Consider the following 14,003-nt stretch of genomic DNA (forward strand, 5'->3'; position numbering starts at 1 on the left):
TATACACAGACTATCTCTGAAAGAATTACCATCCCCCACCCCTTTCCCCATGAACAACATAGAAAAAAATCAAATAGGGAGATGTGTGAAAGAAAAAGAGGGTGATAAAAGCAAAAAACAAAAGTTATAGTTAAAGCTAAAAGTAATTATTTGTAAAAGATAATAACTATATAATCTGAGTCTAATTCTAAACAATGATATCATCAGAGACGGTGAGAGGGAAATAAAATATGCCGAGACTCTTGCTCCTTTGGAAAATATGATATAAATGTTGGTTAACTCTAGTGTTTGAAAGAAAAATAATTTATATTAGAAATTCAAGGGTAAATCACTAAGTGAATAAAAACAAAGTGAATAGTTTCCAAGTCATGGGGAGCAGGGGAGGGGAAGGGAGGACCGAAAAACATGATGGCCACACAGCAAAAGACAAGAAAAGTAAACAAGAAAAAAAGAAACTTTGTTAAATAGAAAATTATCTATAAACTCATTTGACATAAATAAGTACGAACAGATCGAATTCTACGGAAGACCAAGACTTACCTAAAATTAAATGATACCAATAGGTTGAAAAAAAGAGACAGTTTCTTTTGTTACAATGCATGTTTCTGTAATGTGTATTAGCTCACATGCAATTGGCAAAGAGGCACGTGATAGCAGAATATTGCAGAAGTTGCTTTGGTTCGTACATATTTTCCCCCAATATATCAATGCTTTGGCATACAAAGTAATAGCAGCTGAAAACAATGTACATTAACACAGATGAATCAGCAAGGAGAGGAAGCGTGTGTTCCCTTACATGATGCTCATTTACCCCACGTCCTTCCTCTCGGCTCAGTTTTCTCCACAGCTTGGCGGGGGGAGGGGGAAGGAGCAAAGCAGGAAGAGGGTAGTGACTCTTAATAGGTTTCTTTTGGGGATAATGCAACGTTCTACAATTAGATTATGGTGATGGTTGCACAACTCTGTAATACGCAAAAATGACTGAACTGCACACTCTAAATGGGTCAACTTTATGGTAGGTGAATTATATTTCAATAAAGCTGTTTAAAAAAAAAAGGAGGTGGGGAGAAAAAGAAGAGTTACAAATCCTGTATTCGAAAAGATAGTTGAAAATCTGCTCTTATAAAAGGCCCCAGGGGCCAAATAATTTTTACCAATTGATTCTACCAAGCTCCTTAGAAAAAAGAGGAAAACAGTGAGATGGAAAGAAAATGACCAATCAGTTTTATTTTTTTTTTTAATTTTTAAAAATTTTTAAATGTTTATTTTTGAGAGAGAGAGAGAGAGATCGATCTACAAGGGGCAGAGAGAGAGGGAGACACAGAATCCGAAGCAGGCTCCAGGCTCCGAAGCAGCTGTCATGACAGAGCCCAATGTGGGGCTCCAACCCATGAATGTGGGGCTCAAACCCACGAACCGGGAGATCATGACCTGAGCTGAAGTCAGATGCTTAACTGACTGAGCCACCCAGGCACCCCTGACTAACCAGTTTTCCAAAAAGATCCCCCTGGTAGGAAGCACGAGCCATTTTCACTCTTAGAAACATTTAGAAGAACCCACTTTCAAGGACTCAGGGAACCCAAAGCACATTTCATGATCGTGAGCAACGATTTTGAGTTTTGCAAATTCAAGTTCATGCTGAGGAAGGTCAGAGCAAAACCTATCTGATCAGCTTTGTGGGATGAATGTTGCCAGAGACAAAATGTATTTCAAAAGCAAATCATGGCAAACGACTTTTTTTTGATGTCACAGCTGCTAATGGTTGTTTGTTTCACTTGTTTTGTGTGGGATTTACCAAGAAATCCAGAAGATCACCAAGAGGTCCAGGAGACCTCCTGAGGCCACCACCATTAAGTATGCCCAATCTAAAAGACCCAGTTGAAAGAAGTTTGAAAAAAGGCACTACTAAGGTTTCTCCAGACAGCATTGCGAAAACAGAAATGTTTCCCTGATGGGCTTATTAGAAAAGCCAACATTCAAAAGAAGCCCAAATTTCAATTGTGAAAACAAACGTAGCGACGTGGTGAAGGTAATAGAAATAATTATTGTTAAGAATTCTTATTAAAGAATAAGAAAATACCAGTATTATATTTATAATTATTACTGTAATTAATGATATTAAATTACAATTGTTATTAAGATAACTGACTCTAATCGAAAACCTTAAGGACAAAAAAAAATCACAATTATGTTAATGGATGTTGAAAATACATTAACATAACAAAACTACATTTCCTGGCACACTGTGTCAGACCTCCATGTTTTCATTGATGTTAGGAGCAAAAGTCCTTTGCTCTTCTACTTACAATGGAAAGACAACGTCCTGGACAGCTTCAAAGTGACAGGTTGCAATGAGAGTCTCTTTGAAATCCGTGAAGTTGACCCGATAAATGTGGGATTCTTCCGTTCCTACAAAAAAGTGGTGTCCTTCCCCTCGAAGGGTGATAGAAGTGATGCCACCTTGTAATTGGATTTTCCTTTCAGGAGAAGCAAGAAGGTGGAGTCACTCAATCAGGGAGCATTTATTACAGAGGATACAAATCACGCATATGACCTGGGACATAACTTCAGGGAGGTGACGCGATCGGAGAGGCAGGAGTGACTCACAATATTGGGCGCCCACGGTCAGCAGAGGGAGAGGCCAGCATGGTTTATGATAGTCGGGGGCAGGGGAGGGGGCTTGCTCAGCGACAGAGTCTAAAATGGGTTGCGAAACACTGGCAGGATCTGGATAGAGGGAACATTCCAGGCAGGCAATGCGCACAAACCACCATGGCAGTCGAATACTTTATGAATGCCATTTCTGGGAAATAATCCTAAAACTGGGGGAGGGGAGAAGCCTTGATGTCAAAGGATGTTATTATAACCTTAACGAAAAGAGAAAAAAGTTGGAACTATTTAATAATAACGAAATGGTTAAATTGTCTATGGGACGGCAACTTCTCAAAGCCATTTGCCTAGCCAGTAAAGCCATGTTGAAAACTTTATGGAGTATATGTATATTTTACCACAGTTTTTTAAAAAACAGTAATATTGAAAATGTTGATGATGCTCGCCTTAAGTAAAAATAAACCAGAAAATAGAATTTCATACACAAAATAAGTATAATTATTTCAAAATATGTGCGAAGAACGCAGACCAGGAGAAATAACAAGATGTTCACGGTGACTATCTTCACCAGAACTTTCAGGGACTGTTTTCTCTTCTTCCACATTTCAGATCCTTCTGTTTCCCAAATGTTTAACAAGTATGAACTTAAAAAAAAAAAAAAAAAAAAAAAAAAAAAAGAGTAGAAAAATGAATGAGGCCCTAAAAACCCAATCGTGCTCTGCAACCGATTTAGTTTTAACAATCAGAATGTAACAGGGGTTCTTGTGCAAGGGATCAGCGTGGGAAATGCAGTGTTTCACAAAGATCCATTTGTTGGTGGGATGCAGAACGGTTAATGAAGAAAGGATTGACCCCAAGTCACATGCCGGATTCTTCGCTAACTAGATAGAGCTCTGCGACTCTGGATACATCGCCAGAAATCCCCGGGCCTCAGTCCATTCAACCGCAGAGTAATTTCTCCTCTGCGGGGTCTCAGTGAGGATTAGAGATAATGGAGGTCATGTACATGAGGCCATGGAGGGCAGCCAATAGAAATACTGGCTATTGGCATGTGGGCTCCCTAGAAGACAAGGTGAAGGCCAGGGCTATGCGGGGCGAGGCCAGGGGTCCCTGAACTCCGGCAGTCTGCTTCATCATAATACTTTCCTGACTTCTCACGGGAGCTACTTTCTTAACCCACGAAAACCCAAGGAGGTAGAAGTCACCGCGTCCAAGGGGAGGCTATCCTGTCACACAAGGTTAGTTTGGAGGCTTACACAGCACAGACCCTGTACTAAGTGCCTTGAATCTAACCGTCTGCGTTACAATGGGGACATCACGTCTGTGTATTCAAAACAGGGTGTTAGAAAACTAGGGGGTTCATTTTTTTATACTCACTCCATGTATCCAGAGTCTAACCAACGCTGCCCTGGAGTAGCCTCCCTCTCTTAGTCCCCTTCACACAAACATAAAACCGGTCCCCATATATTCTCAAGAAGACCTATCTGGGGGGCACTGAATTTAAAATTGCTACCTGTCCCCTCTCTCTTCAAACCCTAGTCCCCCCTTCCTGTATCTCCAACTCCATTTGTCTCCACGGTTCTCACCAGCCTTCAACACGATGTAATTCCTTGTTTACTGTGTTACTGACCGTCTTTTTCCCTCCTGCCGCAACGTCAGCTCCATGAGAGCAGGGACTTTTCCCTTCATTTCTGTTTGCTTTGTTCGTTGCTGTACCCCAAGCGCACCCAGAATAGCACGGGGTACCTAGTGAATGCTCGGCACAGATCTGTCCAAATGAAGACAGCTGATGCACTTCCTACAATCCTGTAGCTCCCTTGGGGCTGTGCCGAGGCCACAGGGAGCGTATCTAGGGCCATCTGATTTTGCTGAAACTCCGCTCAAGTTCTGCCTCTGCCCCTCTGCCCACTACCCCCGTGGGATGGCCCCCTTCTCTGACGTCCTTTGTAACAGATCTATAATACGTTTTACTTTATCTGGACTATGAGATTTGTGTATACATATTATCTTGTATTCTGAGGACTTTTTCGTACGTGTAGAACTTATCCCCAAACCAGACTCTAAGTTCTGGAAGGACAAAGACCATATCTTACTTTATGTTTTAATAGCATCTGGCACACTGGTTTGGACAGAGGTGCTCAATGAACACTTACTAAGGACAATGGATAAAGTTTTCTTGTGTTTCATTTTAATTGGATAATCCATAAAGAGTACATGGCCGAGTATCTACTACAAAGAAGGAGCTGGTGAAGGTTGGCTATTTGTATCAAGACTTGTACTCAAACGAATAGTAGTAGTCGAACCAGCAGAGTGCCTGACACATAATAGGTACGCATGACATCAGAAATTCTACTGAATACGCAAATTTTCAAAGTTTGAAATTTGAGGTTATTGGCTGGGTATCTTTATAACCGCGTCTTATCTGCCGTCATGGCTCCATGTATCAAGTGAAATCATAATTTATGTGTTTATTAGAAGGGCAGTATCCCCCTTTGGGTCATCGGGGGCTACTTTGTCTCGATTCAACACGAGCTATTGTCTTTTCACCGGCAACGAAATCATCGGTTGTGATTCCAACCGCTCGTTTTCACAGTAAGATGCAACTCTTTTTACCAGATACGACTTCGCCAATATCTCACAGCCCCTGGCTTTACGCAGACCTCCCGCTGGTGGGTCTTTCCCCATCCCAACCCCACGGAGTCTGGAACTTACTTGATGGGTTTGTAGCTGGGGCTTTTACAGAAGACCAGCAATCCGGCTCCAGAACCCACCAACAACCCCCCCATCTTCAGGCACTTGATGGTGGACACTCCCTGTTGGGGGAGAAACAGCATTGAGAGAAAGGCCAAATGGTTTCATCGGGAAGAGTCAGCGTGTGGCCTGGGACGAGGGATGGCCAGGGGGTTACGTCAGTGCTGGCACGTGTTGTCTAGAGAAAGCTCATGAAGGGATCGCCTGGGATGCACCCCTGGGCTGGACACAAGGGCCCAGTGCCAACAACGAGCCTACGTGCCGGAAGTAGCCTTCCCGGTCCGGCAAGGACCAAGCACGCTTCACCAAACTTCCTCCCTGTAAAGCCAGCTGTGCGTTTTGAATGCATCAAACATGAATACTTTACATCCACTCACATGGAGTGAGAGCAGGAGATGGAAAGACGGCCACACAACACTAGATCCTCAGCAGCCAGTGTTTTCACCAGAATTTAATTCTTTTTTTTAATGTTTATTTAATTTTGTGTGAGAGGGAAAGAGAGAATGTGTGAGTGGGAGAGGGGCAGAGAGGGAAGGAGAAAGAGAATCCCAAGCGGGCTCCACACTGTCAGCGCAGAGCCCGACGCGGGGCCCGAACCCACAAACTGTGAGATCGTGACCCGAGCAGAAGTCGGACGCTCAACCGACTGAGCCACCCAGGTGCCCCCAGAACTTAATTCCTACACTTACAACTCTTATAACCCCTCATTGTTTGGTGACTATATTTTCTGAACTAAAGCATGCAGTATATAACCTTACCAACGATAGGACGTATTTAAACTCAAAGCCATCTTCGACGTTTGGGGGATTGGATGGTTATTTTACAGCACCCACTGTGAAGTTCTGATTTTAAAATGTGCATGACCAATATTTCATGGTAAAGCTTTCGGTAATAGTACAGCTAGTGACTTTTTTCAGGCTTGTCTTAACAAACTTTGACCATCATAAAACAAATATCATGTCCCTTCGAGTTACGTTATGTTGAGTTCTGCCTGTTCTGGTTCAAAAAGCATTTCATGTTGGAGAGGAAAAAGCAAGGTTCCAGAATATGAAGGCATGGAGCAGAATTATGTGGCTCCCCCTCCCCCTGTCTGGCTGCCCCAGTTCCAGAAACACTGTGGGAGGACAAGTCAATAAATGCCTGGCCCGTTGTCCAGGGAGATGACCCAGGAGTGAATATTCTTAGCATGTGTCTGGGGACTTGGGGAAGCAAGAGATAAAGTGTTCAACAGGGCCTCAAAGTTACCTATGTGTGATTTCTTTTTTCTTTTTTTATATTTTTAATTTTTTAATCTTTATTTTTGAGAGAGAGAGAGAGAGAGAGCGAGCGTGAGCAGAGAAGGGGCAGAGACGGAGACACAGAATCCGAAGCAGGCTCCAGGCTCCGAGCTGTCAGCATGGAGCCCCACATGGGGCTGGAATCCATGAGGCTGAAGATCATGACCCAAGCCAAAGTCAGATACCTAACTGATTGAGCCACCCAGATGCCCCTAAGTAGATTTTCAAAATGGGTTACTGCCCAAGATCACGTAGTATTCCAAACAAATGTGTTCAGTGATATTTCCTATCCCTTCATCCCGTAAGAGTTATGTAAGAGTTCCAGGATGCCTGGGTGGCTCGGCCGGTTGGCTGAGCATCCGACTCTTGATTTTTGGCTCAGGTCATAATACCAGGGTTGTGGGATCGAGCCCCACATGGGGCTCTGTACTGACAGCGTGGAGAGCCGGCTTGGGATTCTTCCTCTCCCTCTCTCTCTGCCCCTCCCCTGCTCTCTCTCTCTAAAATAAAAAACAAAAAGAATTACTTTCTTTCTACTTGTATAAGAGGCATCTTAGAATCATTTCTTTATGGAATTTACTGTCAGGCTTAAATGGTTAGGAGTAAACCATCCACAGTGCACTATGCAAGGCACGTAGGTACCAAAAGCTTGAGAAACATGAAGACGGCCAACAATTTTTTTTTGGGGGGGGGAATGTGGTTAGATCCCAAGTGCTGGGGGAGGAGGGTGCAAAAAATATCCAGATCAGTACTTTTCACACGTTTTATGGGGCCCTCTGGCAGTATCTCAGGAGTTGGAAACAGCAGGGTTCTGAGCCTTGCTCTCCTTGAACTGATCTGCTTTGGCTTTTATCTGTTTAACATACTGGAATCTGCCTCCTAAAAATAACTTGGACAACATTATCGAGACTACGTCTCGATCTCCTGTGGCGTTATTTCTAAACCCTTCTCTACCCATACTACAGCTTTCTCACTCTTAGGCATGTCCTTAAAAACTTGGGTATTATTAAAAAACAAAACAAAACAACAAAACTTGAGTATTATTAAATGGCTGCATGATTAAGAAAACCCTAACATCTTCCCAGAACATGGTACAGGATTCCAAGTCTTCTCGGGAATATCTGCTGAGTGGATAAGTATCGAAGCTTAGTTAGGACCATCTGCTCTCAAATGCAAAGATTAGTGGAAACAGCCCTTGTAACTTTCTGGGGGTACCGAAAACAGCCGCGCTTACTCTGTGAAACTCTCCTTTGATCGCATTATATTTTATTTTGGTTTAGATATCAAAGTCTTTCTGGACTTTCAGCCAGAATTGTTAGGAACCCTGCAAATACAAAAATCGACAGCTTCTAGGGGCGCCTGGGTGGCTCAGTCGGTTAAGCGTCCAACTTCGGCTCAGGTCGTGATCTTGCAATTGGTGAGTTCGAGCCCCACTGTGCTGACAGCTCGGAGCCTGCAGCCTGCTGCGAATTCTCGTGTCTCCCTCTCTCTCTGCCCCTCCCCTGCTCATATTCTGTCTCTCTCTGTCTCTCAAAAATAAATAAATGTTTTAAAAAAATTTTTTAAAATCGACAACCTCTAGGTCTTGCTTATGACTTATGGTGCTGGCTGGAGTTAAAATCTAAGACTAGTTATTAGATTGGGAAAAAAAATTACATGCACATGCATGTCTATATGTGGTATTATAGATCAAAAAGCACATTTCTCTTATATATGGTAACAGGGTTGTCGAAATGTTGGCAGCAACGTGGTAATAAATCACAGAGCCACAGGCCCTGTGCTTGGAAGGTCTGATTCCCTAACTGAGGATGCTGACAAATACGTTTGCTCAGGGAAGAAGTTTATGCACCTTGCAAATTTAGGCGTGGCCTTGGGTACAACATACACTTTTTCTTTTGAACGCAGACTCTTAATGTAGGTCTGTGCTACCAGTGGAGGGAGGAAATCACCGGAAAAGAGCAGGGCAGAGCAGACTCTGGGGGTCTCTACTCACCAGGCTGAATTTGTCCTTCGCAGGCCCAGTGTCTGCCAGCAGCTTGGTCCTTGGGTTCATTTTCAGAATATCTCCAGTTGTGGTACCAAGGTAGAAAAAGCTATCATCGACGGCAATCTGATCAGAGAGGAGGAGGGACGTAAAGACCGGTGTTTTTTTCTCAGCGATGCCCGTGGGCCCTGATCAGGGATGGGACGAACTTTCTCTGAGGCCCCATAAAGACCTCCAAAGGTGCTCACGGCTACTTCAATTTCTGCAGACTCTAAGATGGGTAAGAACAGCCTCAGGGGGGTGGGGGGGTGGGGGGCAGAATTAGGGCCAGACTCAGAAATGGAGGAAATATGTGAGTCCAGTTAGCCTGTGCATTTCCAGGGGAAGCCTATAGCGTCTGGTGTTAGATCCACATGCGTAGATATCCCGCCAGCTCCGATTCCGGAGATGCCTCTGTAGGGCTCCTGGGATGAAGGTTTGCTCCTCCAAAGAGAATGTGTATTTGCTTTATCTCATATTTTCCAAAGTCTGTCTGTATAAAATGAGGACGCATTACCTAAAGAGAAGTCAGTCCATGGGGAAGGGAGTTATCTGTGTGAACGTATGCGTCCACATTAAAAACATAGGAATAATTCCTCTTTATAGAAGAGACTGTGTTTCAACCATGAGTGTCACTGTTGGGGACTTTATTTCCAGTGGTGGAAACAAGAAATAGTGGCATGGGAGTGTGCTGCGGCCTCTGAATGCCTCCTGGCCACACGGTTTCTGTCTAGGTGAGGCGGGTTTCTGGGGTCTGATGGAAGCCCCAGTCCCGGTAAAACGAGACCTTCCCGGAGCTGTGTCTGGGCAGTGAGTCTCTCCCTCACCTGTGCTTCCTTAATCAGCATCCCTTATGTCCAGATCTCACCTGCCTACCCCCAGCCCAAGGTACACACACTTACGTATGTTGTGAGCTGGCACACACACACACACACACACACACACACACACGCACACGCACACACGCACACACCCCTTGGAATTTGTACCAATGGTTACAGACAGTAACACTTAAAAGTCATACTTACTGTAATACACATGACTATTCTTTTCATCTGACCGGTCTGGCACTCCGTTGGCCAGATTTTTCTATTTGGGAGATCCAGTTCCCATACTCGAATTGTCCCACTGTGGAAGAGAAACCCAAGCAAATGGATACCCATGTAACAGCCTCTTCATATCTTCTCTGTTTTCTGCATTCCCCCTGAAGAGGCAGCTAAGGGGGACAGAACGGGGTATTGCTGAGGGTTTGCTAGGCCCAGGGTTCTCCTTAAAATCTTCCACTCGACCCTTCCAGCCACCCTCTGAGTAGTTTTTCGGATCCTGCCGCTGTCCGAATGAGAAAACGCAGAGCCCGAACACCAGCAGAGCAAGGATTCATACCCAGCGAGCGCTCTGTCCACTGCAGTGAGAGCAAACAGAAATGCCAAAAACTAAACAAATGAAGAGCAAACCAGGGGCTCCTGGGCGGCTCAGTCAGTTCAGCGTCTGACTCCTGATTGCAGCTCAGGTCGTGATCTCGTGGTTCGTGGGTTCGAGCCCCCTCTGGGTTCCTAGTGCAAGGCCTGCTTGGGATTCTCTTTCTCTCTCTCTGCTCTGTTCATGCTTTCTCTCTCAAAATAAATAAATAAAGTAAAGTAAAAAGAGAGGGCAAACCAGAGTTCCCTAAGTATGTTTCTTTTTTTTTAAGTTTATGTATTAAAAAAAAATTTAAGTTTATTTATTTTTGAGAGAGAGAGAAAGAGAGAGAGAGAGAGCAGGGAAGGGGCAGACAGAGGGAATCCCAAGCAGGCTCCACATGGTCAGCATAGAGCCTGACGCGGGGCTTGATCCCACGAACCATGAGATCATGACCTGAGCCAAAATCAAGAGTCGAATGTTTAACCGGCTAAGCCACCCAGGCGCCCCACTAAGTATGTTTCTTTCAAGGTCTGCAGTTGTGAGGAAATATTTTCAAGAGCAAGTACTTCATTAGGGAGAATCCTGTCTTCATGAGAAAGGAGACTAAGTAACCAAAGGCCAAACGAAATCAGTACCTGACACAAGATTTGGCATATAACTGGCATTTACTCATTACATACTGAGCTAATCTGAATTTGTAACTGTAGAAACATATTGTGGTCAACATCAGAGCTGAAGCTAACAGTTGAAGGCAGAAAAGATTAATTTAAGAATAGATTGATCGGTGGGGGGGGGCACCTGGGTGGCTCTGTCGGTTGAGTGTCCGCCTTTAGCTCAGGTCACGATGTCATAATTCGTGTGCTTGGGTCCCTCATCGGGCTCTGTGCTGACAGCTTGGAGCCTGGAGCCTGCTTCAGATTCTGTGTCTCCCTTTCTCTCTCTGCCTCTCCCCTACTCACACTCAGTCTCTCTCTCTCTCTCTCTCTCTCTCTCTCTCTCAAAAATAAACAAGCATTAAAAAAAAAAAAAAAAGATGGATCAGGGCGCCTGACTGGCCGTATCAGTACAGCATGTGACTCTTGATCTCAGGGTTGTGAATTTGAGCCACACATTGGGCGTAGAGATTACTTAAGTCAACCTTAAAAGAAAATAAAAATAAAAAAATAAAAAAATAAAAATAGATCAAGTTCAGCTTTCCTTTTTTTTTTTTTTTTTTTAGCTTCCAGAGTTAGGCACATAGTAAGTGCTTAAGAAGTATTTTGTTTAAAAAAATTTTTTTTTAATGTTTATTTATTTTTGAGACAGAGAGAAACAGAGCATGAACGGGGCAGGGTCAGAGAGAGGGAGACACAGAATCTGAAACAGGCTCCAGGCTCTGAGCGGTCAGCACAGAGCCTGACGCGGGGCTCGAACTCACAGACCGCGAGATCATGACCTGAGCCGAAGTCAGACGCTTAACCAACTGAGCCACCCAGGCGCCCCTAGAAGTATTTTGAATACTTTCTTATTTGAATACAAATCTATTTCTTGTTCCAATACATATTTTGCATACTTTCAAAATTTAAAAAAAAAATCAGCTTTTCCATGGCCTTCCTGGTAGATGTCACTTGGACGTCAAATTGGAATTTGCAGGATCTCTCATGAGGGATGATATAGTGGCGTATCTGAAATAGGGACCATCATGGAGGATATCATGGGTGCCATACCGGAAATCTTAACGCAGGAGTCCTTACTTGTTCTCGGCTATCGCTGTCACATACAACCAAAGCAGACCTAGAATACAGATTGTCCTTAAAAAATTTGCTGGGGGTGGGGCGGGGGTGACGCCCGGGTGGCTCAGTCGGTAAGCCTCCCACCCTTGATTTAGGCTCAGGTCATGATCTCATGGTTCGTGAGTTTGAGCCCCACTGACAGTGCAGAGCCTGCTTCGGAGTCTCTCTCTCTTTCTCCCTCTCTCTCTGCCCCTTCCCCTCTCAGGTGTCTCTGTCTCTCTGAAAATAAATAAATAAACTTAAAAAAAAATATATATTTTTCATTTGCAGGGCAGGGAAAGAGGGAGGGGAAGGGGGAGGAGGGGGACAGGGAGAAACGGGGAGAGGGAGAAAGGTGAAGGGGAGGATGGGGGGGAAGGAGGAGGAGGGAGGGGGAGGAGGGGCAGGGGAAGGAAGGACGAGGGGGAGGGGAAGGGGGGAAAGGAGCTTCAATTCAAGTTTCGGCTCCTGGAGTAAGGGTGTCCATGGACGCCAGCAGCTGGACCCTCAGGAAACAAGGACCCCAACGAAGAAGCCCTGCGTGACGGTGAGTCACCTCTGAAGACAGGGGTAGGACACGGGCAGCTGCTTCAGGCTCAGGGCGCTCTCCTAGTGAGATTTGCTCCCTAGGGGCTGGCTTCCATTAGGCCAGCCAGTTTCATGGCCAGGAAGTAAACGCGTGTACACACATAATTACCCCGGAACAAAGGCGGGCTGCATACCCCAGGGTGGGGACTGGAAATGGCTGAGAGGTAGGGCAGGACCACTTCTTTGATCTGGCTGGAAAGGTAGCCAGTGACGTCACAGATGGGAGCCGACAGAGGGGTTGAAAGAGATAGTCCCGCCCAACAGGTACCTCGACCCCACCACGTTCGGAGCTTTTTTTTTCTTTTTTTAATGGTTGTTTATTTTTGAGAGAGAGACAGAGCATGAGCAGGGGAGGGGCAGAGAGAGGGAGACACAGAATCTGAAGCAGGCTCCAGGCTCCGAGCTGTCAGTGCAGAGCCCCACGCGGGGCTCGAACTCACGAACCACAAGATCGTGACCTGAGCCGAAGTCCGACGCTTAACCAACTGAGCCACCCAGGTGCCCGACAGCTTTTTGACCTCTGAACTGACACACCACATTAGAGAGGATGCTTTTGTGCGGACTTCACCTCAAACTCCAAGCAGGGCCCTGTTGGTGAATCTGTAAATTAACTTCTTCTGTTAGACAGATGCTGGCCTCTGGCTTGGTCCCCCTTGGCTGGTGACAAGCTGTCACTGCTGGAAATGATCTCATGTGGCTAAAAATCAAACACCTGAGGGCTCCTGGCACGGTTCATTCGCAAACTCTCCTTTCAGGAGGCCTAACTCAAGAGCAGGTGCTAAGAAACGTCAACCTGTAAGCCAATCTGTGCATTCCGGCACATTCCCCTGGAAGCATGCATCGTAGGGCGTGTGTTATCAGTGACAAGTAACCGGAACCTGAAATCAATTCAGCGGGAAAGCAGACCCTTCTCAGTAGGAAGCACGGAATGCTCAACTAACTGGTATTTGAAAGACTTTCAGTTCAAAGGATGTTTAAGGACTGCAGCGTCACGCAAATTTACGACGGAAGGGAATTTGCTGGGACGAATACTATGTTCCCCCCCCAAACTCGAGCGGCCGTGCTTTCTGCACAAGCAAACGCAGCCGTTTACGAGTTCTGAAAACGCCGACCGCAGATGCGTACTTTCCGGCGGTAACGAACATCTCGTCTCGGCACCTCGAGAAGATCACTGTGGTGGCATTCCCCACGTTGAGGCCGGCCGCTGGGCTGCCACAGATGGCTTCTCTCTTGGCTATGTTCCACACCACCACACTGCCAAAACGAGAGGGACCAAAAAAGTCAGGGGAAGACAGGCTCTCACGGTAAGAAACAGTTTTTTGTTTTCTTTTGTTTTTGTTTTTGTTTTTTAATTTTATGTATTTTTATTTATTATTATTATTTTTTAGTGGTTCTAGAAAGGAAAAAAAAAAGGTTACTTACAAAGGATCAAAAGAATTGACCCCCTTCCCCCACTAGATGTCTCCTCCATCACGCTGGATATTAGAAGATTAGCGGGTGACACTGAAAATGTTTTGACGGAAGATGGTGACGAGGCTAGAAACCAGTGATCCCATCAGTCAAGTCTGATGCTAAAATAAAGACATTTCCAGGGGCGCCTGG

At 45.1% G+C, this 14,003-nt stretch overlaps 1 protein-coding gene across 1 annotated transcript in view; it reads right to left on the minus strand.

Annotated features, from left to right (window-relative positions):
- Nucleotides 1-14,003, minus strand: part of CFAP52 (cilia and flagella associated protein 52) — a 43,347-nt gene that overhangs the window by 17,817 nt on the left and 11,527 nt on the right. Inside the window, exons 4-8 of the mRNA XM_049638098.1 lie at nt 13,527-13,655; nt 9,690-9,789; nt 8,632-8,748; nt 5,323-5,423; nt 2,307-2,477 (exon numbers count right to left, since the gene is read on the minus strand). Of these exons, the coding sequence (XP_049494055.1) occupies nt 2,307-2,477; nt 5,323-5,423; nt 8,632-8,748; nt 9,690-9,789; nt 13,527-13,655 (618 nt within the window). The remainder of the gene's footprint in view (nt 1-2,306; nt 2,478-5,322; nt 5,424-8,631; nt 8,749-9,689; nt 9,790-13,526; nt 13,656-14,003) is intronic.

This window comes from Panthera uncia, chromosome E1, assembly GCF_023721935.1.
Source record: "Panthera uncia isolate 11264 chromosome E1, Puncia_PCG_1.0, whole genome shotgun sequence".
Lineage (NCBI taxonomy): Eukaryota > Metazoa > Chordata > Mammalia > Carnivora > Felidae > Panthera > Panthera uncia.